The 25,406-nt window shown below is 40.8% G+C and overlaps 1 protein-coding gene across 3 annotated transcripts in view; it reads left to right on the top strand.

Annotated features, from left to right (window-relative positions):
* The first annotated feature begins 4,718 nt into the window (after nt 1-4,718).
* The window catches only part of BTBD7 (BTB domain containing 7), a 57,805-nt gene continuing 37,117 nt past the window's right edge, over nt 4,719-25,406 (top strand). The window contains exons 1-2 of one of the 3 annotated variants that reach the window (XM_065838635.2): nt 4,719-4,867; nt 24,843-25,028. In XM_065838635.2, coding sequence (XP_065694707.1) covers nt 24,947-25,028 — 82 coding nt within the window. In that variant the 5' untranslated portion in view covers nt 4,719-4,867; nt 24,843-24,946. Of the gene's footprint in view, nt 4,868-5,496; nt 5,647-24,842; nt 25,029-25,406 lie in introns of those variants that run through there. The other 2 variants (XM_071809572.1, XM_071809573.1) reach the window with 2 other exon arrangements.

Raw genomic sequence — 25,406 nt, 5'->3', positions numbered from 1 at the left:
TTTTGTAAGGTTTAACCTCCTGGCATAGATCACCGCCAACCTTGTCTTTATTTTTTGAGGTGCCAGGTTGTCCACAGACATCTGCCCCAGGCCTCCACACCTTAACATGGGAGTCTAATGTCACTTCTTTCCTCACGGTTCTTCAAAGGCTCCTAATGTAGGTGTATTTTCTGCGGCCCACCCGGGGCAGGGCCTGTTTAACACCTCCTTCAAGGTAATAGCAGTTTGCACTTTGTTCCTGCTGGATGCACCTATTTCACCTCATCAAACTGGCCAGGCCTCCCAGAAGCGCAGGGTGTCCGTGTGCCCCTCAGCTTCCCCCCACGCCTGCTGATGGGGAATTTGCTTGTCACAGAACAGGCAGAGATCCCATAACAGCTAATTACATAGCAGTCCCCACCACTGCTGCCCCAGGGCAGCCTCCTTCTCTCCTGCTAGCAGCCCACAAAATCCTCTATCCTCACCTCCCTTCCTCTGCTCTCTTGCCAGAACACAGGGCTTTCCTCGTCTCTGTGCGATGATCTGGTGACCCTGGGAACAAGCAAAATCAGGGCAGAAAGAGCATTGCTGTCATTGCTGTGCTTCCATGCCACCTGTTTCATGCAAGGAAGCACATCTCTTGCTCTGCCATCACCGATTATAGAAATCCAATTATTGTGACTTGCAAATCACCTTCAGTCTATTCTTTGAGGGGCTGTCAGATGGTGTATAACGAGCAATGTGTATATGCCTATGGCAAATACCTTTCTTCTACGAAAACTTAAAGTAGGTTTAGGTAGCGAGAAAAGCCCAGATAGTAAGAAAGACAACAGACAAATAATAAAACTGAGGAGCTAGTAATAGTCCAGATCTATGTGTTTGCAGAATCTTGTCATTATCACTGATAAAAATGAAGCCTGTTTAGCGTAATAAGCATCAGTCTTCAATCTGTTTTTCAGCTCTTGAGGATTCAGTTACTGTGAATTAGTTACCAATAAACAGATAATACTTTAAAGTATTCTAAGCTTTTCTTTAGCCAGGATTTACTGCTTTGTGTGCCATAAAACTGAACTGAAATGCACACAGTAAAAACTATTGGAAAACTGGACTTCAGGGATTTGATCCGTACTGCTAGAAAGTCATGCTTCAGATGGTCATGAATAAAAAGGTGTTGCTTACAGCAAAACAGAATCACATTCTCGAAGAAAGGCAGCTGACATTACTTCTGTAGTGGACACCTAGAGGTAACACATGGTCTGACGCCAGCTCTCACTGAAAATTACGCACATCCAGTTTTCTCACAGGTTCCCAGGAGGCTTTCTGTACCTTGCATGATCACAACCTTTCAGCTAATTTGTAAATTCTCTAGACATGTACTGTAATCTGAGTTTGGCATTCCATCCAGCACAGCAGGACCCCAGTTTTGATTAGGGCCTCCACAAAACACAGCAATACAAATACATCATTAATAATAATAAACAGTACACATTTGGAATGAAAAGCGAAGGAGACATCCAAAAGCCTAAGAAATGAATCATAGACAAAAAATTAATCAATAGAAGTGAACTGTTTTTTTTTTCCCCAAGTGTATTTTCTCTTCAATAAACTCTGACAAATATTCAGAGAGCATTTCAAAGCTCAAGCTTCCTAGCGCAAATGAAGGGTAAATGAGCTGCAATAGACATTTGGGTTGGTTTTATTTTTGATAAGTGGTGGCACATAACCAATTTTTCCTATGAACACTCTTGAATTTGAAGATAAAATGCAATGTGCATGTACAGTGATTATCATCAGTATTTCACAATAGTCCCTGCAAAAACACAAATAAAGCATGACATCACTGTATAAGCAGAGGTACCGAGTACCATTGTGCGGCTCAGCCAGTATCTCATTTTGCACTTTGTTCTAAAGAGCAGATGACATTTTATAATATTTAAGGCATATGTAAGATTTTGCTCATTAGGACATCAAGAGATCATTTTAAATTGACAAAACCAAACATATCTCAATCCTGCTAAAAACAGAAGACCACTTCATTTCTGAGAGCGTGGTGTGAGGATTATAATTAGGTGATCAGGGAAGTGATGTGTGTGCACACGGTCTGGGGGTGTTTGCCAGATGGTGTGAATCTCCTATCCTCTCATCTCAGAAAACATATTCACCTGCATATAAATGCAACTAACTTCCCCTTCCCACTCCTCTGCAGCAAGGTTTGTAACTCAGATTTTTATAACCTGTCTCCTGCGCCAAGGTCCCCCTTGGCAGGATCTGGTCAGCCTGTTTCTGGTGCACGCTCCAGCTGTCTAGCCCAGGAGACCCTGCAGTCCTTGAAGGTAATGACACTTCACTGCAGTCAGGGGGTAACCTCCATGCTTTAAAAAGCCTGAAGAGAAAGCATGTGGTGGCCTTCCTCGCTTCCAACCTGCCAGATGTCTCCCCAAGTTGTTACTCAACACACTGTTTGTCTCTGAGTCATAAGAGAGAAGGTTTATTTTAGCTACTAAAAAGATAATCATTGCAGAGCAAGATCTTGGCACTTTGATCTCACCATCCATTTTGACTACACTTGGGTTTATAATACCAGAATATACAAAAAACACTAACAAAGCAAACATTTGGCCTGTAAGACTTCTTTTTTCCCTTCTCATTTTCACTACCTGTAAGATTATGAAGAATGGATTTTTTTCACCTACCTACAGAACAAATCCATAACTAGTTCCTGTCACCTGAAAACCAAAATGGCATACTCTCTCCCCTCAGTCTAAAAGCTCTGTGATTTGAATCTTACTTATTTAACTTCAACTGCTTCTTATTTCTATGCTGGTGTCAGTAAGGTGTTGCTAAAATTGTAACAATGATATTATAAATCCAGAGTGACATATAGAGGCAGGGTTTGTCTCACACTGTTGACATTTAAACACCTTGGCTGCAATCAACAATTCCATGCACATTAGAACTACCGCAGTTTAATTTCCTAAAGGCTTGTGTCTATTGGTTGCTTGATTTTGATGGCCAAGACAAACTAAGCCTTTTCTGTAATTGCAGCATCTATGATGACCCAAACGAAAAATGGATCAATGAGTGAAAAAATATTTAGCAGAGAAGTCACAGACCTAAAACCATATATGCACAGACAGGCAATATGATCATATATACCACATTTCTACAGAAAACAAGGGTAAAATAGAACTGAGTATGTGGTATTCCATGATTATGGTTCCTAATAGCAGGGAATGGAAAGTGGGTTAGGGCAGGCACAAGAAAAGAGACAGAAGTTGGGAAGGCTCTAGCAGGCAACAGCTCGAAGAGGCTGAGCTCTGCCTGCCAGTCAGTTTTATTGGCTCTCCTGACAACAACAACAGCAGCTTGCAAAGACATAATATTTACAGAACATAGTTCCCCTTGAACAGATACAAGCATAACCCTGACAGTGTGAACTTTATCTATTAAACTGCAATTACAGAAATCCCCTCATCTCACTCTGGTACTGTGTGGACATGGAATTCAAAGGCTGTGGTTCTCTCAGACACTAAACTGTTGGAGATCATACAAATAAGATGGTTAAACCTCCAAAGAGTACAAGATACTTTCCATCAGCCCAACTAACTGTGTTTCTCCTTCATTTTAGGCTGAAATCAGTTAGAAAGCAGTCTACAGCATGGAGAAATACATTAGAGCTTGTTTTTTTCCTTGCTTCTTGGTAAGCTGCTCAGCATTGTGGGATGTTACGCCAAGTGGTAGTTAGGGAGGTCTGGTGCATTCAGGCGAGTTAATTACAGAGATGGTTGGAGGACAGTGCGATGCCAAGTGGGAGGAAGGCTTCTCTCCAGAAACCAGCTGTCAGCAAAGTCAGGAGGGAATATAATCAGTCATAGCTTGCCTTAACCAACCAAGAGTGATCACAGATGTGGCTTGCAGCTTGCTGAGTATTTTCTGCCATGTGAGTTCATCAGATTTTTGGCCTGTGCATGAAACTCTTTACTCAGTCCTTCTCAGATATGGACACATGGTCCTTGGCTCTTTTAGAGAGCACAAGTAGTTCGGTTTATTTATGTGGTTTTATTGTTCCAGTAAAGCTTTGAGGTCTGTTTTTGGTCACTTTCTCTAATTTTGAAAACTGATCATGTAGACATGGAGGCCAATTTGTTCTGATCCTGCCTGTATTGAGATGCACCTTTCTTCCAAGAAAATGTAGCAGGAGCGGTATCAGCAACAGCAGGAAAAGCTGCCAACATTTTTGCTGGTCACACTTAATTTCACATAAATGTGTAAAGCACCACTTTCTGATGCTGAGAGAGGTTATCAGAAATGGGGAAGGTGGTGGGAGTTTATTTCCAGGTGAACAGTATATACTCCTAGCATGAACAATAAAACTGTAATCTGACTGTGGCCTGCCTGTCACAAGCTTGTAACAGCTTGGCAAAGCAAGGAACTAAACATATGTGTAATATAAGCTGCTTAAGGAAGTCTCAGGGACAAAGAACATGTGCTGACAAACCCTGTACATCGCAGACACCTTTGTACCCGAGTACGACAAGCTGGTGTGACCTGCCACACGAAGCAACCCGCACACACACCTCCGAGGAGGCGGGCAGCAGCTGGACCCGGGCCTCTGCTGTCCCCAGGACCCAGCCTCAGCCCCTCACGACCCCTCGGCCCCGCCCCCGCCATGTCTGCCGCCCCTCCGCCCCGCCCCTCCCTCCCTCCCTCCCGCCCCCCGCGGACCACGTGGCCCGGGCGCCGCAGCGCTGCTGCGCACGCGCCGTGCCCGCTCCCCTGCCCGGCCGAGTCTGGGGCTCTGGAACAAAATGGCGGCGGCCGGAGTGGGGCCGGGAGGGAGCGGGTGGTGCTGAGTGGGGAGGATGGCGGCGGCGAGCGGCTGCGGGAGGTGAGGCGCCGCGGGCAGCCGCGCGGTGACCGCAGGCTGGGAGGGGGGCCGGGCTCGGTGTCACAGCGGCAGAGGGGAGGGGGCGAGATCGCCGACGCCCCCGCGGCGGGGTTCCCTGAGCTGGGGCCGGCAGTGCCCAGCGCCGGCTGCGGGCAGGCGCCTCCCGCACCCGCCTCGCCGCTCCCAGACCGCAGCTCCGCCGCTGTGGCGGGGCTGGTGTGCGGGGCCCTGCGCCCCACAGGGCCTCTCGCCGCGGGGAGCGGCCCTTCTGGTGCTGCTCCCGGGGGCGAGCGGGCCCAGCCCGCAGGGGTCCCGGTTCGGAGCTGCGGCGGCGGCCTCACCTCTGCCTCTTCTCGCCCGCTCCCCGGACCGGTGTGGCCCGCCGGCGCTGAGTGGACCCTCGCGGGGGGGTGTCGGAGTCGCCTCTCACTCGGGAGCGGGTGCGGGGCCGGTGCTCGGGTCGCTGCGGTGTCCGGCCGGTGCGAGAGCGCCGCGCCCGCTCGCTGCGGGGCTCCCGTCGGTGTGCCCGCCGCTCCGCTGTCCCGCGGCAGCGCCGGTGGCCGGGGCCGCCCTGTGATTCGGGATTTCGTCCTGCTCCTCTCCGCATGGGAGTTACAGTGGTGTTCCTGGAGAAACTCGGAGAGCTCCGTGGGTGATTCGTGTGCCTCTGGAATATTCGGCTACCGGTGGGATAGGGCTCTGCTCTTCGGCTTGTGCTTCTGCTTGCTCTCCCCTGCCATCCCATTTGATGCTCTTGGATGAAAGATGACACGCGTCAGGTACTAACCTTAAAATGTGATAGTAAGATCATAAAATACGTGTTGATACAACAATACTTTATTTGTGTGAGAATTTAGCTTAGGGAGTGTAGCATCGCTTGAGGCTTTGCTCCAAACCAGTGTAACGTAATACACAAATCTAAAGTGTTTGACAGATGTACCACTGAGATGTGGTTACCTCAGGTTTAACCACATATTGCATGCTCTGTTTTATTTTGAAATGAAGAAAATAAAAATAGAAACTCGAATTCAGAGTTTTTAGTGCTCATAACTTTCTCGAGGCTTTGAGAAGCTTGATGAGTTAAAGCTTTACCTTCTTTGTCTTCTCAGATTCTCCTTTATTGTTTCAAATGTTAACCGTGGACCCCTTTCCATCCTAGTTTTGTGTTAGTATGCCTCTTTACATGGGGAGGTGCAGGGAGGGTAATTTGTTTTTAGATCCAGCAAGTCTCTATTTGAACTTTTTGCTTAAGAAACGGGTGAAAATATTTCTTCCTCATCTCTTCTCTTGACAACTAAGAGTCTGCTGCCAACATAACAATATAGAGGTTATTTTTGAGGATGTGGAACAAGTGTCTTTTATTTAGTAATGTAGAGACCCTGTGGACTGAAGTGTTTAAAAGACACGATCTGAGTGCTTATTTTGTAGAATATCTGGATGAAGATGATGTATTGGAAAGGTATGGTTTGTGATGTTTTCTCACTTCTTGAAATAATTTAATTCTAACTAGTGTTAGTTGATGGATCAAAATGTAATTGGGCTACTTAAGAACTTGATACTTTACTGCATCAAATAATGTTGTGTAAACACAACTATCTATTCATGCTTATATGTAAACCTCCAATGACTGTTTTAGCAAATAAGCTTGTATCTTAAGTTGAAACATGAAACTGCTGATTGCTGTCTGGTTTTTATTCAGATTTAAAATTAGACTTGCATAGCTGGACTATATACATGTAATCTTGGAAACAGAGTTCAGTATTTTGTGCAGAACGTACAACCATTGTTCATTTCTGATCACTGAGATGAAAAAAGCTATTGAATCCTTTGTGTTTTGGCTCAGCTGCACTGAGCATTGTTTTATTTGCTTTCAAACTTTAGCAAATATGTAAATGGGTTTGACATTCTAATCGAACTTTGTATGTTTAAACATACAAAGAGCACAGACACGGTCATCTTGGATCATTTTCTGTGTCATTGTTGTAATTGCTGGCTTTTTAAAAATCCTTGCCTCTTACTAATGTAAGTGAATTTTATTCTTCATGTGTCCAGATTCCCTTGCTGAGTCATAGATACAGTAGTGGTGTAATTCTTATAGCTGGCATTGGCTGATCTTTGGCTGATCTGCAGTCATATGTGAAAGAATTACTTTTATAAGCTCTCCTGGAAGACTTGCATGGACTTGTCATAGTGATTTTTTTTTTTTTTTTCCTCTCTTGTTTTTCAAGCTTGTCTGAGAAGCTCAAAACTTCATTGTGAAGGTATTTTACTCATTCTTACGTTGTAGTAGGATACGCTGTCTGCAGCCAGCTGTTTGAGTTTAATTCAGTGGGGCTGTTAGAGCTTGGTGAATAGACTAAAAAAAAATATTGAGTCTTCATTTTGAAAGCAACCTTTCAAGTTGCTGCATTCATGATGTCAGGTTTACAACTGTCACTGATGACAATTAACCTAGAGGCTTGTAGGGGATGAATTCTAGGCTTGGACAGTGTCTTCCTCTGTCCTGCTTTGCAGACTGTATTGGTGTTGTGGTTGTCTCGTGGTCCTGCATGTGCCGTAGGAGGAGGTGTGACACTGGCCCTGCCCCTCCTGCTAGTTTGGTCTCCATATATCAGACCATGTGCAAGAAAATGGGAATTTATTCTGATATCTTGGCTGAACAGTGATGATCAAGAAAGTTGTGCCTGGCTGCCTTTCAGAGACCAAAAGTAAGATGAATCAAAACATCCTATGGACATCTTACATGGGCTGCATGTATTTCACATTAATAAAACAAAAGATCTATAGATGAAATGTGAGATTGCTCTTAAGAAGAAATAACCATGTTCTAAATAATACTAATGAGAATCTGACTGCTCTTATGGCAAATCCTGATAAAAAAATGCTAGTTTCAGTCTTAACTCTATTTTTTTTCCTGAATGTATTTAAATGAGTTTTGATTTCTGTTACCAGATCAATGACTTGTACCATTTTTTTCATACAAGTCTGGAAAACTGATGCACAGATTTCATTGTGCATGCAGCAGAGCCTGGGTATCCAAGCTCAGATAGGAGTGTTGGATGAGCTTCCAGTGAGTCAAGTAGTTATTGATCTGTTTCATTAACAGGTTTTTAAGAATCAGGCTTGCCAGTGTATCTTTAAATCTTTGGACAGAAGCTATTGTTGATTTTTAGAATGCTCTTTCATGTGCTGGCTTACTGGTGCGCCTGAACTATAACAAGGAATGGCAGATGGGAAGTTTGACGCTGGTCTTGCATTTGTGCCTCTCCAGCCTGCCCTGTGTGTCTCCCAAGAAGGTACCAATTGTAATGATGCTTTCTGTATAATGAGTGGATGCTAGGAGATCTGAAATCCGTGTGTGTTTTATGTAGAAATTGTGTGTTGGGGAGAGTAGAAATGGACAAGAGGAAAAATGGATGGAAAGGAGTTGAATATCAATGATGGCTTATGCAACACTTATTTCATACCTTGCTATATGATGTTCTTTAAGGTTTTAATGTTTTGGTTTCATCGTCTTGTTCTGTCTGTGGTGTTTTAGTTTCCAGTGCTCAAGCAAAGAGATCAGATCATGTCAGAGGTTCACCTGAAAGTAAAAGGGATCTGAAGTCTCTCATTTCTCTATTCTTGGGACTATGGCAGATAGCTTGCTTTCTTTATGAGGGTGACCATGAGGTTCTTGATGGATGCTTAGTGGCAAAATTGGATTAAATACTTACAGTCCACAGCTGCTTTTTCCTGCTTCCTGCACAGTCCCCTCAGCTGTATTGGTAGAGCTGTTTACGTGTCTTCTCTCTGTAGCGTTGCAGGAAACTGATCTATCTGAAAAATAAAGCACTAAAACACGAAATAACTTCAGATCATGTCCCTGATCTGGGTCATTGCATTGCTAGGGAAAGCTTGTTTGGTGGCACAGAGTAGAGGCGAGATCAGTTAGGTAAAGGAGAGCTGGGTGTGGGGCTGTATTGCCTAAAGTGTGTTAGACTGAAGTACGTACATAACCATATACTTAGTTAAATTTAAATCTGATTTGATTGCTCCATTGGGTGTGTTGTGCAAGGTTACACCAAACACTACTGAATGTATCCTTTAACAACTGGTAGGCTTGCAGATGTATTCAGCCTGTTGGCAATTTTCTGTCATCAGAGAGTTAAAACTATTTCTCTAAATGAAAAATAGGAATTACCATATTATACCAGAGTGATAAAACATGCAAAACATTTAACAACAGTCAAAACTGATTAAGAAGAAGAAACTTTCAGTAAGGTGTGGGAGTGTAACATTTGAGGGTAACATCTTCCTAAATAATTTTTTAAGTTTCAGAAGTATCTTTTGGAGATCTTTCTTTACTTTTGAATTTGACATTCTAACACTAGCTGTTATCTGAAAAAATGTCTGATCATTTTGTGAATACTATTTGACTTTGTCCTCAAATCTTGTCCGAATTCAATGGCCATACTGTATGTTCTGTATGACAATCAAACTTCATTTTATGTTCAGTTCTTCCTGTATTAGAAAGACTTTTTTTTTCTGTCCTGATCTGCTTTTCGTACCTATCGTATCCTGCTTCTAGTCTACTATAGTAAAGGGTAGAATTTAATTTTTTAAAATATCTCTTAAAGAATCTTTTTTTTAGTGCTGCTGTTACCGCCATTGCCTCTCTTCTTAAAGAGACTTTTTATTTCTACTCTATCCTCTTTGATACAGGATTTTTTCAGTATGCTAACTTGTAGCACTTAAGGTGAATCTCTTCTTCCTGGCATTCTTCATCACTTAAGATCTTCAGTTTTATTTAGTGGAAAGTGCTTTACAGACAGATTAAGCTAGCTAATGGTGTGCAAGTTTTCTCTCTGATTTGGAAACCTTGTTCAAGATCTGTTAAAACTCCGTTTCAGAGTAATTGTCAAGCCATTTTACACTTCTGCTGATGTTAACAATGGCTAAACTCAAAGGACTTGTTTGAAACAGCAAGGTAATAAATGATTGCTGCTTGGTCTTCTAAGTGAGTGTGTTGTTTTGTGACCTAGTACTTGCAGAGGTTCTGTGATCAGCAGAGCTGCAAAATATATCTGTGCGCTCACATGTGTGTTCTAGCCTTCAGTTTGTGTCAGAGAAGACTGTTCTTTCTTACAGTCCAGTGCAGAGATTTGAATCAAGGTTAGAAATATAAAGAGCAATAATACTGAAGCTTTGTGAAGGCATCAAACCTTAGTAAAATTATACCTATTTATGTGCAAATCAAAGTATTTTTCTGAGTGACCAGGTAGTTCATACTGCATTAGTGAGAAAGTGGAATGCTGCTTTGCTTATCATCTGCTACCCCAAGTATTGCAGTGAAGTATGTAAAACACTTCTGTGGTGGGTACATTATAATAATTGTTTTAAAAATAATCGGTATGAGTGACAAAAGTTCCTTTTCATACTCTTTCTTTTGAGCCCAGTGTTGGAAATGCTGCTTGAGAGCTAACTAAAAAGCCTTCTAAAATAACAAATTCAGTCAGAATGCAGAGAGGAAATGTTTTTGGGACTTGTAATGCCTCATTCTTTCAGCTTTTCTGATCTTCTGCTTTAGCTTTGTTCTCATGACGACTCAATGTAAAGGGTGTGGGGTGGAAGTGGCTCTTTGCCTATTGGAACTGAGGAACTGGGTTTCCTGTGGAGTTGGTGATCTCTGACTCCATCTAGGAAGACGCAAGTTCTATTTGAAGCCTTTCTGCTGCTGTGATAATTATAGTGCTCATCCATGTAAATTCTGTAGTGTTCAATATGAGGTTGTGCTGAAGTACTTTGTACAAGTGGAGACATTTAGAGGTTTTCTCTTATACACCCAGATGTCTTGTTTCTTAAAATACAGGGGTTAACTATGTCTGAAGCTGCTTGTGATACTTAACTGAAAGAGTGGAAGATTTCATCTTGGAGAAGGGGGAGTGTAGACATATATGTAGCAGAATTTTGTATTGTCCACTTAAAAAAAAAAAAGAAGTCACAGACTAATCAATTATGGGAATATATTTAAGGCTGATGTCCTATATCTTGGCTCATCCTGTAATGGGCATTTTAATTTTGAGTGTCTCAAGAGGTGAAATGAAATACATATGAAATCTCTAGAATGTTGGCAGAGAAGATAACTCTAATAGGTGCGTGTATTTCTTTTAAGTTATTCTAGCAGTGGCTACTGCTTGCTGAAATACAATTGCTTGTAGTGACATTTTGAGTTGAAGCTACCGTTGTCAGTTTGTAATGAGGTACTTCTAGGAAGTTTTTGAAATGGGTTGTTTATTGTATTTCAGACACTAGCACAGTAGGAGAATGCTGAGTTGACAAAATGCGCAATGAAGACAGGAAATTTTGTATTACTGAGTGTGGCGGTGGCTTTGCTACTGAACGAAGAATAATCTAAGATACGTCAGTATTTTTCAGCTCCAGAGAGGCAGCAGTTGTTGCTGGTGAGCTAGATGTAAGCACTGCAATTCCTACACAGGAATGTATATAACAGTGTGAGGAGCTGCTGGTCAGTGTCACAGTGAGTCCCCCCACCTTCCCGATGTACTAAGTATCTCCATCTCCTCTGCACTTTGTCATGAGTGATTTGGGGATTTAGCTTATCTAAATTTTGGATAAGAACGTGTGTTTACTGCCTCAGATTCTCAAATCCCATCTTGGCTGATTTTTTTTTTGCGTAGCCAAAGATAATATTTAAGAGAATAATTTTCTATTTCTTTTTAAATAAGAAGATACATTATTTGGATCAGAAAGTACCTCCGACTTCATACTTGGTCATTAAGATCTCTGTAGGGTTTAGTGCTTTATTAAGTGCTTCTGGAAATGTGCATTTGGACTTGAAATGCCAGAGTATCCTTCCAGCATAGTAAGGTTGTCATACAGAATCACAGAATGTCAGGGATTAGAAGGGACCTCAAAAGATCATCCAGTCCAATCCCCCTGCCGGAGCAGGAACACCTAGATGAGGTTACACAGGAATGTGTCCAGGTGGGTTTTGAATGTCTCCAGAGAAGGAGACTACAACCTCCCTGGGCAGCCTGTTCCAGTGTGCTGTTACCCTCACTGAGGAGAAGTTTCTTCTCAAATTTAAGTGGAACGTTTTGTGTTCCAGTTTGTACCCCAGTATGCCCCCTCTAATATTACTTTGTAGTTCTAGACACAAACCTGAACACTTGGTAACCCCTGGTAAAATGACCTTTGTGTCTATTTCTGCACTGGATCAAATCTGCTTGTTTTAAACTTCATTTAATCAAGATTTTTGCTGTAACCTGGACATTTACTATTTAAAGTTGATTTTCAGTCTTAAATTACAAGGCTTCTGAAAATGACAATACTCAGAAGTACTAAAGCAAACTTTCCAAAAGATCTGTCCATACTACTCAGGGCTTTTCCATTTTAAGGAAAGTAAAATTTGTTTTATTTACGCTAAGTTTCTCAAGCCATTTTAGTTTCCCTGGTGAGAATATATAAAGTAACTTCATTACTGCGTACTTCCTCAGTTGATCATTGGCTCATAATTTGCCAGTTTGGATGAACACTCTTGTGCTCATTTGGATGTTTCCCCACCATCTTAGGAATCTACTTCCCTTTCTCCTTCTCCCTTCATTCTGTTTTTAGCTACCAACTTCTTTTTCTGGAGAATTAAATTAGAAAAGGTCACGTCTTTTGACTGGGTGTTACCTGCATCAAGGCTAAATTGTATTGAACACTAGTAATTGTCAACAGTAGAGAGAATAGTTATTTAAACATCTTGTGAATCTGAGTTTCATCCTTGTTTTAAATTTGGAAGTAAATGGAATTTACCTGTTCTTTTTTTCCCAAGTATACGAGATTAACTTGTTTCCTTTAAGATAAAATGAACCTTTTATTTTTGTTAATCTGAAAACTGATACAGCTAAAACCTGTTCTTGTTCATTGAATATGAATATACAGGTGGAGAATGTAGAGTTGAGTGCGAATGATCTCTGGGTAGAGAGGAATGTGAGGTTGATTTTGGTGGCAGTGTTGACTTTTTTGCATATATTGATGAACTTCTCAAACAACGGAAGAATCAAAGGAGGTTTGGTAAGTATAGTGCACGCTGGCAAAGGCTTCCTTTTCTGCCCTTCACCCTTGCTTGGAGTGTGAAAGTGTAGTACGAATAGTACAAGGATGGTTGTGGATAAGAGAGAAAGATGAACAAAATTTCGCCTAAAATGAAATTAAGAGCAAAGGGTTGCTTTAGTGGAGTATCACCTCTAATTTGTACAATCTAACAGACTTCTAAAACTTGATTTCTTTGAAAAATCTTTTTTCAAATGAGGCAGCTGAAAAGCTTCAGATTTTGTGGAGGGAGAGAGAAGAGTTAAAGCATATCATCAGTCTGCTCAAAGGGCACATTTGCTGTAGCAAATAGTTAAACAAAAAAAACATCCCACAAGCTCTCGTGAACTGCAGTCTTAAAAAGTCTGTACATGAGGTATGTGTAGATATTGTTGAATTAAGTGCGTAAATGATTGATGCATCCGTTTTTAGGAACACCATGTTATGTCAACATGTGCAATGCTCCTTTGACTGTTCTGTAAGACTTGCGTGTTCATGTTACAGGACAAAAATGAACACTTCAGAAATGTGGAGAGAGCCTGTTGCAGGAAATCTGGAAGACATAACTTCCTTTTCTTGCCGAGGGGAAAATGTAAACAAAGCTCCAACTTAATTGTAGACTAACTGCTAGACTGGTTTTCTGACTAAGCCTTTCCTTCCTCAATTGATTGCTTTTATCATTGAGAAAGTATGTTTTCTGTTTCATTTGAAATGGATTTTTGTATTTTTGGGGAGCACACACCTCGATGTTTGTGAGCATTTAGTTCTTGCTACACTTGCATGGAATCTAACTGTAGGTATTAGTGCAGGTAACTGCTGAAGCTAAAGTTACTGGTGTAACTTTTGAAGGTTTCCGTAGTTTGTGGAAGTATTTGAAGTCTGCTTGTGAGGGACAGCATTGCAATACTAGTGTATTTTGCCACTGTATGAGCTCTCATGCACATGCGCTTGTACTAAAGTATCCGTCGTTAAAATGGCTGAAATCTTTGAACTGTATGGCATAGAAAGATTTCTTGGCATCATATCTTATGGTATAAATGTTACTTGTTGAAGTCAATGCGACTCTTAAAATTTTCTGCTGAAGTTAATTAATTTAACTTGTCCGCATAAAAAGCCCAACCAAAGGAGAAATCTTTTAAATGTGCAAACTTTTAAATAACTCTTAAAATCTTAGTATATACACAAATAACTGATTTATGCAAATAGGCATAGGATCACCCTGTTAGTTGTGTCTTTGTATGTTAAAATATCTAATTAAAAGAAAAACAGCCTGTGGGCTTGGCCAAGAATTTCAGGCTTGCTCAGGGTGGCAGCAATCCATAACCAGTTTACAAGCTCTCAAATGAGTCAGTTGTTGTTTAAATACCGTGCACGATGAATTTTCCAGTTTGATTTTTGTATCACTGCCTGCTTCGGTGAGCAGAGCAAAGAGTGACCCTGGATGTTCTGAGACAAGGGGAGAAGGTAGAGTCAGCGCTGACACCTGAGCCTTGGAACCAGGGGCTGCCAAGGAGGGCTCTGCTGGAGCACCCAGGGCCAGCTCAAAGGGACTCTTGAGCCTGAGTTCAGAGAGATCGAGAAGGATGACTACAGGAGTACAGTTTTGTGAGCCGTGAGGCAGTTTAACAGCAATAGTCAGCTCTCTTAATATCGACAGCTGTGAGTTCCTGTTGCAGTAACAGCTGGCTGTCAGACCAGCCTGCAAGAATTCCCTTTTTCTGTTTGTTACCTGTCACCCCCTCCAGCAGGGTAGGGATGGATCAGCCATCTGAAATGACTTGTTCTGTGATTGTGTCGTCTCTGTATGTACTGTGAGGGGAAGCAAGAAAAACCCATGGCTGGAGCCACAGCGAGGGGAAGGTTCAGCTCTCGGTTAGTTTGACTTCAGTGGGGTCGTCAGGTCACCCTGATGTGCCTGTGAAGAGCTGACAGGCAGGAACCCCTGCGTACACACCTCTTCCCCATCACTGGAGGAATTTGTTGGATTGAGTGGCATGTATTAAAATTCACATAGGCTCAGCTTTTTATTTTTTCCCCCATATGACTAATACCTAGATGCATATATAGTGTCATTTCAGATTTTAAGTCTTCTGAGCCTTCAATAAAGTGGCAACCCCAATGGACCTCTTTAGTTGTAATGGCTGCTCTCTGAAGGATTGTTAACCAAGGCCTAGTTGAAGGGAGGAACAAACTGCACAAACAGAGCAAAAGAGGTATAGGCCACAGAGGAAGCAGCAGTTCAGCTAGCTACATACATTGAACATGGCTGTGGTGAATCCTAGTGGTAGTTACTTTTGTGTAAAGCACCTGTTTCTGCTAGGACTGCCCTTGCTTTGCAGACAATTTGAAGGTACTCTTCCCTACTGTTAATTTTTAAGAGCTATGTAGGAGAAACAGTGTATTACTAGAGTAGTCTTATAGCTACCCCTGACATTAAGATGTTCATATTGAAATTGGTGGCTGACTGAATGAAGATAGAGACAATACTGTATTTACGGGCAGTGGCTGTTGCAACTGCACGAGAACATACACTGAAAACAAACACGGTCCAGTCAGGTCCCTGATAGGACTTACATGGCTTCCCAAATGTCTGCTGGAATGTAAGGGGACAGCTCTGCTGTAGGAATAAGTGCATGGACTGGGAATACTTGATTTTTTTGAAGGCTCTGCCAACTGAGTGTTAGGCAACTGCATGTTGCATTTGACTGTAGGGAGCAAGCAGCCTTTTCTTGCTGTTCTTTTCTCCTCTGGTGACATTGCTTGGGTTCCTTGGGTCATTTGGTAAACTGGTGCAGGGAGCTAATTACACCAGAGGAAAAAATCCTGCAGAAAAGAATACCCTGGTTTGGTTGCTGACATAGAGGAGCTTTGGGAAGATGGTGGTAGTAGCTGAGGTGAGTGCTGCTGCTGAAGAGATGTGCATGGAACCACAGTGTTGCTGAACCAACTTGATTTTGCATACACCAAATAATGCATTTTGAATCCAGATTGGAACTGTGTTTTGGTTGGATCCAAGACTTGTCGTAGCTCATGACTATTATTATAGAAACTCTATTTAAACTGTAGCTGAAATGTGTCAATTTTATGTCTGTGACTTAATGCTGTCTTGAACAAGGAAAATCAATGTTTCTTTAATAAAATTCCTGATATGTCTCATGAAATGGGCTGGACTAGAGAACTTTTTGAGTTCTTTACCACACCTTTCCATGTTCCACCTTCCAGTTTTTCTAATCTAAATGGGTGAATCCATTAGCCTTAAACACGTAAGATATGATACTAGCAACTGATACTTCAAACTTTTGTTTTATCTAAGAGAAAAAGCTGCATGGGTGAAATCTGCTGTTGTGTGATGACAAAAGGATCTATAGAGAGGGTCGTGTACAGAACAAAAAAACATGGTGGTATATTGAGGGGGATGTATAGAAAATTGTTCTGAATATATGGCAATATTTGTAGTAGCTTTTTTTTAGCCACAGGCAGAGGTTTTCAGTGGAAGCAGATGTGCGTGTTGTTCTGTTACCAAGCATCTCAGAAGCTCCTGCAGGAAGGAAGAGGATTATGCAGAAACACTGTAGTAATGAGGAACAAAGTCAGTGATGGTGCCAAGCAACAGAAATACCACAAGATAATGCTGATACTGATACAATGGCTGGCTGGCAGGATGAGGAGTTGATTGCAGCCAAAATAAGGTGATAGAGGTAATCAGTAAACTGATTTATGAACAGAGTTCAAGCATATGGGAAGGCCGATCAGTACACGCGTCCAAGACTTGTAGTCTGCTTCGCCATTGGGATGCTGGAGCTATTGTTGGGGAAACCCCAGCAGTGGTATCACCACAGGCTGCTACTGCTCCTCTTAAGGCTGTGGAAGTTAATAAGAAAACTAAAACTGTGTGATCAAAAGGATGTTCACTGAAGGTGAGTTGAAAATAGCAAGTCGTAAGAGAGGTTCTGCTTAGTTAGTGTAGGTACAGAGTATAGTGTCTGGGGTTGCCTTGTTAGTAACTTAATATACTTTCAGAGGAAACATGTTCTGAGAGGATGGCGGGGTGGGGAATGGAACTGTGCAGTGTATTTAGAAGCAGGAAGCTCCCAGATCCTCATTCAGAGTAAATGGCTTTCTATGAAATAATTGAGCCTGGAGAAAAGGAAAAATGTCTCCAGTATAAGCAGACTGGAGGATATACCCCACTGAGGTGTTACTTGATGTGAGAAGGCAGCAGTGCTAAAATCCAGAGGCTGATCTTCCATATGATGGGGTTTTCAGCCAAGATTTCCCTGTCTTAGTAGACTTGCTAATTGAAAACAGCATCTTGTGTTGTGGTTGGGTCACAGCTCGAGCAAGAGAAGGAATTCCCTTTCTCAATGAAACAGGGATCTCTGGGGACCACTCTCAAAGAAAACAATAAAATCATATGAATTGTGAAAACTGCAGAGAGGGAGTCATAGAATCATTTTGTTTGGAAGTGACCCTCAAGATCATAGAGTCCAACCATAACCTAACTCTGGCACTAAACCATGTCCCAAGAAGACTACCTGCCTGGCTCCACAAAAAAACAACAGTCCTGTTGACAGATAAGGGGTATTTAAATATGAAGCCCATGAAATATGCTGTATAAAGGTGGGACAGCTTCATGTGGAGAATTCTTACTTTTACTCCATCTCTACCTTTTCCATGGAGGAAGAAGGGAGCAGATGACTGAGGATACTGCTGTAATGAAGGACAGGCAATGTATGGAGACAGAGAGGACAGTGATCTTACCAGACCAGATTTGATGCCAGTATCTGAAACTGAATTTAGCTAAAACTTGACTGAGTTAAGTCACTGCCTGACAAGACAACTGAGTGTTGGTCAGAACTTTGATGGAGGGGGAAAAAAAAAAAAGGGGGGGGGAGGGGGAGAGAAAGCAGACTACTTTAGAAAAAAGTCTGATCTTTTTCAGAGGTACTTTTCATGTAATTTGGATGTTCCTTTCTTATTCTTTTCTTAACCAACTGATGTGTTCATGTATTTATTATACCAAAGAGGATTTGCCTTTCCTAAAAAACAAAATCATGTTTTTGTTTGCTCAGAAGAGGCCTTTTGAAAAAACTTCATACTCTTCAAGATATATCACAATATATCAGAGTATCTTGCAATTATTTTAGGTTGGCTAAAATATATTATCCTCATTTTACCTGTAAATGGATATATTAATACGTAATAATGCTGTTCAGTGATACTGATAAAAGATTTGGTGGATAGGATTTCTTAGTTTTCTCACAAAGTATAATACATTTAATGATGTTTTGTCTCTGAATCAGATAATGTTCCTTTCAAGTGAACTTCTAGAAGATAGAAAGTCATTGAATAATACTTGCTGTCCTTTTACTTCAAGAGAGTCCTAGAGGGCAATAAATGGGTTCTTGCTGATTTTGCTAAAAGAAGTGCTTTGAATTCAACTTCAGGAATGTTAGTTAAATCTTTCATGTAGGTATCGCTAATCAGACTTATGGTAAATTAGTGAGTGCTTGCAACCAGCTGGAAGGACCAGTGATGTACAGAAATTGAGATTTGTTTGCCGGTATATGAAAATACTTCAGTTGCTTGGGATGAACTTGCTGTTCTGTGCAGATTGTACTGTTGTAATTCAGTTAGTCTGTGTGTGCTTTGTGTGTTTGGACTTTTTAGGCGCTGGAACTTTTTTGTATTTAGGGGATTATAAATACATTGATGTGCCGTACCTCCTCAGTGCTGTTAGTGATTTGACCTGTTGCCTCCCGCTGATAACATTACTTAATTGCTTCTAGGATGTGATACATTCATATCATACTCCGAACTGCTTTGCTGATAATAAAAAAATCCTACTTTGAACACTGTTCGCATTGAAAAGAGGGACTTTTCCTATATGTTACTATATATTGTGTTTTCAACTGCCAGAATACTTCTCAATGTTTTCACTTTCTGGAGTGTACATATTTCTATTTGAGTATAGTCTTTTTAACTTTTGCTCTGATTCCTCAAAGGATGTGTTGAAAATTAATTGATACAAGTTTGTGGGTTTTTTCTTCCCTCCTTCTCCCCCGCAAAACTCAGTTTTTTGATTCTCAACGAATCTAGAAATAAAGCTAGGACTACTGTGAGGTATTTGCTGCCTCCATTTTGAAAGAACTTCTTAATGGAGAAGTGTACTACTTTATGAAAAAGAAAGTGCTTTAAAATTCATGCTTAACTTCAAAAAAGGGTTCTTTGTGATAGCTGCAACACATGATCCCCAGCAAAGCACTAAGCAATCCAGTCACTTTCGAAATCTAGTTATATCTCCTTTGTCTTGCCCTCTCGTGCCTGTATTTGCTGATGTGGCTTAGGTTCTGGGATTTTGCTTATTGGATTTTCTTTCTAATGCAGTAAATCATGAAATAGCACAGATTCGTAAACCCAAATCATGAAGAACATTATCTGTTCCTCATTTTTGTACAGTACTAATCCAAACCAGAACCTTTCAGCTGTATCGGCTACATCTTACTTATCATCTGCATAGTTTTTAACAATTATAAAGATTGATTGCTTGACTGGATTTTAAAAAAAGACTCAGAATAGGCTTTGCATGGATTCGTGTGTGTGTCAGGGTGTATGATCATCTGGTCCTTCAAAATGTCAGTTGTTTCCTTTGAGCCAAGAATAACTTACAAGTTACACGATTTCTTCAAGTTGTGCTGTCCCACATGTATTCAGTCCTTCAGCAGGTGTGCTCCTGAGACTGGGGACTGCTAGCCTCGGCAGCCTGTGAGCGTGCCAGTACCTCCCCCGAGTTCCTCAGCCGTGGAACAAGAGGAAGGTCAGGATGGGTAATACTCAGTTCCGCTCAGCTCCTCTTCCTTGGAAACCGCCCCTCATGCCCACTAGGATAGTAAGAAAACAAGGTAAAGAGTAAATGCACATCTGAACAAACAGTTGGATCTCCATCCACAAGCAACTTTTTAATTTTTAATTGCTTGTCCCTTTGGATGTTGCTGGCTGATAATTCCAGTAGTGATCCTGCATAGCAACCAGTGTGGCCAGGAGTGGCTTTGGAGTTCTCCCCAGTGCATGGGAGCTGTAGAACCATTCTGCTGGATGTGAGGTTGTTCCTGAATTGCTTTGTGATGGCTCAGGGCTCTGTATCAGTCAGCAGACCCCTGCTCTGCTGGAGGTAGGTTTGGGTTGTTAAGGCAAGTTGGTGGGATGTACCTTGGGGACAATGGCAGGGATTCGTTCTCACAAGTTCTTTCTCTTGTAGTTATTTATCTACCTAATCTCTGTGAAAATAGGTTTGTCCTTGCTAAAATTCAATTGAAGTATTCTCCGTTACTAGGGTTATCACTTTCAAAAGTTGATTTTTTAATTTTCTTTTTCCCCCCCCTCTCAAATAAACCAGTTTACTGCTGAATGTTGCCATGTTGTCTTGCATTACAGTTCTGCTTCCTTGTTACTTGAAATAAACTATTGGGGCAAAATAGTGTAATGGTTTTGGTCTAGATAAAAATCTACGCAACTATTAATAAGGTATACTTGTGTTACTGATGTTGTCATTTACTCACAGTAAATTTAAAATGTATTAAGTAAAATGTAGAACCTGAAAAATCATGTTGGTACAAGTATGTGCATGTGCTTGATATTATTTCCTACTTCGGTCTTAGTGTTCTGCTATTTCGTAATCCTGTGGCAACAATGTCAGAAGAAATACAGAAAGCTATGAAAACGTTAGAAGGGAAAAAGTAAAATGTTTTTGGTTGTAAAACATGTTGTAACGCTTCCCACCTTGCCCTTTAGATTAATTGGATCACAGTGAACTAAAGAAAATGTTATGAAACCTTTGTATTGAGTGATGACTGTAAACAAAGTGTCACTGTTACCCAAAGTCCCTTCTGTACACAGACCTTTTGTCCAGGAATGCCTGGCTGTCAGCCCAGACACATCAGATGCAAGTCATCTTAAGTTCTTAGGATTTTGGGTTCAGTGTGAAAAGTATTGAGAAAACTGAGAAACTTGCTTCAGGTACTGAAAATTTTAACTAGGTTTGTGTTTATTTTAAATTTCATTCTGCTCTGAGAATCAATATAATCTGAAGGTCTCTTCTGTGCTTTTTGTAGCATTTGGGGTGGTAATTTTGGCTTCTAAAGCTTCCTGGTTTTGTATAACACACTTCATATGCTATTTCTGCAGTGCAGAATTTTTTTAAACAAGCTTTTGCAGTTTGACTTTTTTATTTTGTGTACATGTGTGTATATATACATAACACACATCTGTGTGTGTGTGTCACTGCTCTCAATGAGAGATCCATTTCAGTAGGTCTACAGATGTTGAATTTAGTTTCCTTTTGATAATGCTTATGTTAATGCGTATAAACTCTTAACAGAAAGGCAAAAAAAAAAGCTCACTTGATGGTACCTTTTAAAACAAAAAAAAATTCATGACTGTATTCTGAGGCTAATTTTAGATTTAAAAAATTCTTCAGCTAAGCTGAAATAGGGAAGGTTTTGCTGCACAGGATAACTTCTGCAAGGAAAGATGAAACCTGTCTTTCCGTTTAGAGCTAAAGGTCTAATTGTTTGTGATTTGGAGTTGTTTTTTCATTTTTATGTTCATGTCCTTATACATTTGTCTTTCACCATGGAAAACAATGTTCTTGATTTGGCATTTTATGTGGTAACAGGTATTTATATCTGCAATAGACTCAGCAGGTTACATGCAAGACTGACTTCTGTGCAGGTAGGCTGGGTTTAGTGTAGGCACTGAAGTGCACACTAGTAAATCAAAACAAACAAAATAAGCATCTAAATCCATGAGTGATTCAAGAACATCTTGCTGTCAAAAGATGCCATTGTTGCTCTAGCAGCATGTTTCAATGTTCCTCTTTCTTTTTCTACCTCTGCTCGTATAAGTATTTGTGTGATGCCATAACAAACCAATTGGGTAACTGATACTGATTAAACTTTTTGTCTATGTTGGTTTTAATGTGTGGTGGTTTATGAGAAGGAAGAGAGGAAGGCAGGGCATCTTGAGGGCAGAGTTCATCACTGCTACGAGCTTAAATTGTTCAGGAAATACAGCATGGGTCATACAATATTATCTTGTAAAATTTAGTGATGTAATTAAAAAATACAGATGTTGTACTTTCAGTTGATACATGAGGTTAAGCATCTAGCACCAGTTTTGAGCCATGGGGCACAACACATTTTATGAACTACAGTATGTTAAAATTCAGAATGCAAAATGCTCTCAAGAGGTCAGCCAGCATACACAACACCAAGCAGCACGTGGTTCAATTTGAAAGGAGGACCAGGAGGTTTTGGCATCTGTAAATGACTGACCGCAATACTCTGCATTGAATTCCTCCTTTGCTGGTATCTGGCATGTTTGGCTTTCCTTATATAAATGTACACATTTACATAATACAGATTTTTTTAAATGTAAATGGATACTTTTGTGTGTACAGCTTTAATATGATACTGGTTTTACACTGGCTTTTATTACTTAGATTTCATATTTTAAATTTCTTGAGTGCATTCATTCTGCATGATACTCAGGCTTAATGTGTAACTGTTCTTGTCGTAAGACAAATTATTTTACATATCAGATATTTTAGGAACTTTCTGTAGTGTTTAGAATTTTTTCAGTTAATTTAAATCCTTTTGTTTTGCGAATTCAAGCATTGAATGGTAATGCATATATTTCTTGGTCACATTCCTTCCAGCCTCTGGGGCATGCTTGTTGCGAAGTGAAGGAGGTGGAAAGTATTAACTTCAAACCTTAGACTTAGTTGTGTATATTTAGTACTTGCTAGGGAAAAAAAGCAAAAACAGACAAAACAACAAAACCAAAACAAAAGAAGGCAAACAAACAAACAAAAAACCATACACCACCATTTTTTTTTTTTTTTTTTTTTTTTTTTGGCTTTTACTTGGCTCCAGGGCTCTTTCCTGTGTCAGGAAGAACTAAAAAGTGTTAGTAGACATCTCCTAGACAAGTTATCACAGCACAGCTGAATGCAGAAGAGGAAAGTGGATTGGCCATGGCAGTATTCCAGGACTCTGTCCTAATGAACCAAGTCCAGTTTTGGCTGAGAAAAGGGAAGTTGTTGGAATATCTACTCAGGATTCTGACCTTTATTTGTGGGGGAGTTAGCATTCAAACTGAAAGGTGACTCTTACCTCCAGGAAGTTTGTACTGAATGTAACTAATTCCATCTGGAAAGAGACTGCACATTTAAGCAACATATTCCTTGTGGGTACACAAATCACCTGGAGTGTCACTGTTTTAATGGAATTATTTGTGTTTTTTCTTAAAGACATCTGCATCCATATGGATTTTGTTATCTTAGAGTAGCTAGCTTATTTCTGCACAAGGACGAAAATGTGTACATGCATTGGCTAAGACTGAACTGGTCCAGCAGCTTGTATTTGCTGAAGAGATTTACTGGTGTTTGCAGGTGTCATGTTACCCATTTTGCATGTGCTCTGATCCTGACTTGGTCCTGAGCAGGCTCACTATTTGTGTAGGAAGGTATTTTATTTCTCTGTTTCCTGATATGCGGGAAGCTGAATCTGCATAGAGGCAAGTTCAAGAGAACATCAGGTTATATGTGGTTGAGGAGACACTGCCACTGAGCTAGGGAGGGCATGCGTGGGGGCTCTCGCTTGCCGCATTTGCAGACCTGTGGATTGGCTCGAGTTGGCTTGTGTCGGACCACAGAATCATAAAATGTCCTCAGTTGGAAGGGGACCCACAGGGATCATCAAGTCCAGCTGCTGTCCCTGCATGTGACCGCCAGGAAAGTTGCTGTGTTGTGTCTCCTGCCTTGGCAGAACTCAGGTGGTGCTCAGCAGGCTGCTGCTGTGTGGGGCTGGCCTGGGTCAGGTGCTCTCCAGAGCACCCTTCTGCCTGTACCTCATGTCTAGTGTGAGGTGGTGTGGTTCCTTTTTGAAAACGTCTGATGTCACAGACCACAAATGCCAAAAGACCTGACTTAGGAACCTTGTTCTAAGGCATCAGATAGTTGGAAATCATGCACGTTTCTTGTGCTTCCACAGTGTTCACAATATTGAATGGAGTCTAAAAAAAGGCTTAATATAGGCTTTACATTTGTATCACTTTTATCTGCATGTTTGTGGTTTTGGATGTGGGCACGTGTTTTCAGTTGACAGTTGGCAGTTCTTTGTGGTGACTCTCCTTTTGCAGTATTAATATTTTGTAACACTGCTAATATAGGAATAAACTGGATGTACTTGTGTATGTTTAGCAGTGAATCCTTGTTGAAATTTCCTCAGAATCGGCCTCCTAAAATGTTTTCAAATGCCTGATAGAAACAGTAAATGAATGCTTAAACACCTTATTTTTACTGTTATAAACCTACTTCTAGGTACTAGTCTAAACTTCAAAAGTAGGACTGAATGAGAACTTCATAAACAGTGTGATGTCTAAGTGCAGCTGGAAGCAGTGATGATGGTATAACCTCCAACGGTATTGGCTTATTCTGCTTTCTCAATATAATGAAATTTGGGATTTTTATAACAGTGTGTAAGCATATCAGCATGTACACAAGGTGTATCTTGGAATAGTTAAAGGAGCATATCTAGCATATCTAGTCTAGACCAACTCTTACTTGAAAATTTATTAGCTAAAAGTTTGATAGCCATCCTGTTCTTGTTGCAGTGTACCATATTGATTTGTGAATGATTTGGAAAACTATCAGTTATTTTGGAGGAAAAAATGTATTTTTGATCTTGGTTTAATCCTTCAAATAAAAAACTATCTTGGAAATGTTTGAGGTTTTAATTTATGAAAATACTGTGTGCTGGAGGTTGAGTTTATTTTATCTAAATCGCATAATACCTACTGAAAAAAATTATTTATTGGTGTTTTTCTTCTTCAGAAATGGAGGAACAGAATGCTGGACCTGGGACTGAAGATTGATAAAGGATTATGGGATCATACGTTGAAGAGCCAGCAGGCGGAATGCCTGAGTGACTGAAGAAAATGGGTGCTAATGCATCTAACTACCCTCACTCGTGTTCCCCAAGGGTAGGGGGAAATTCACAGGCACAACAGACATTCATAGGTAACTCTCTTCAGTTGTCTTGTCACTTACATAAATGACTCGCTGGATTGTGTGTGCACTGGATTTGATTGGCAATGCAGAGCTTTTATTTTCTAGGTCACCAGTTTGAATCCATTGAAGCTCAATCGTGCATGAAACTTGGTACTGCCCTGTATCTCTTTGGCGTATGTATACAGTGAGTTGATCTGCCATTTGCTAGTAAATGGATGCCAGGTTATTGGAATAAAATAAAATGGAGGTTTTTTGTTAATTAAACCATGTCACTAGTTTTCGCAGTTCAAGAGCAGTTGCTATCTGTAATGCCATCTACCATTTTCTGTTCTTCTTCCTCAGATTTTTTGTGAAACTGTTAGAGCATATGAAACTCTAGATCATCAG

This window comes from Patagioenas fasciata, chromosome 5 (genome assembly GCF_037038585.1).
Source record: "Patagioenas fasciata isolate bPatFas1 chromosome 5, bPatFas1.hap1, whole genome shotgun sequence".
Classification (NCBI taxonomy): Eukaryota; Metazoa; Chordata; class Aves; order Columbiformes; family Columbidae; genus Patagioenas; species Patagioenas fasciata.
This window is presented reverse-complemented; position numbering and strand designations above follow the sequence as displayed.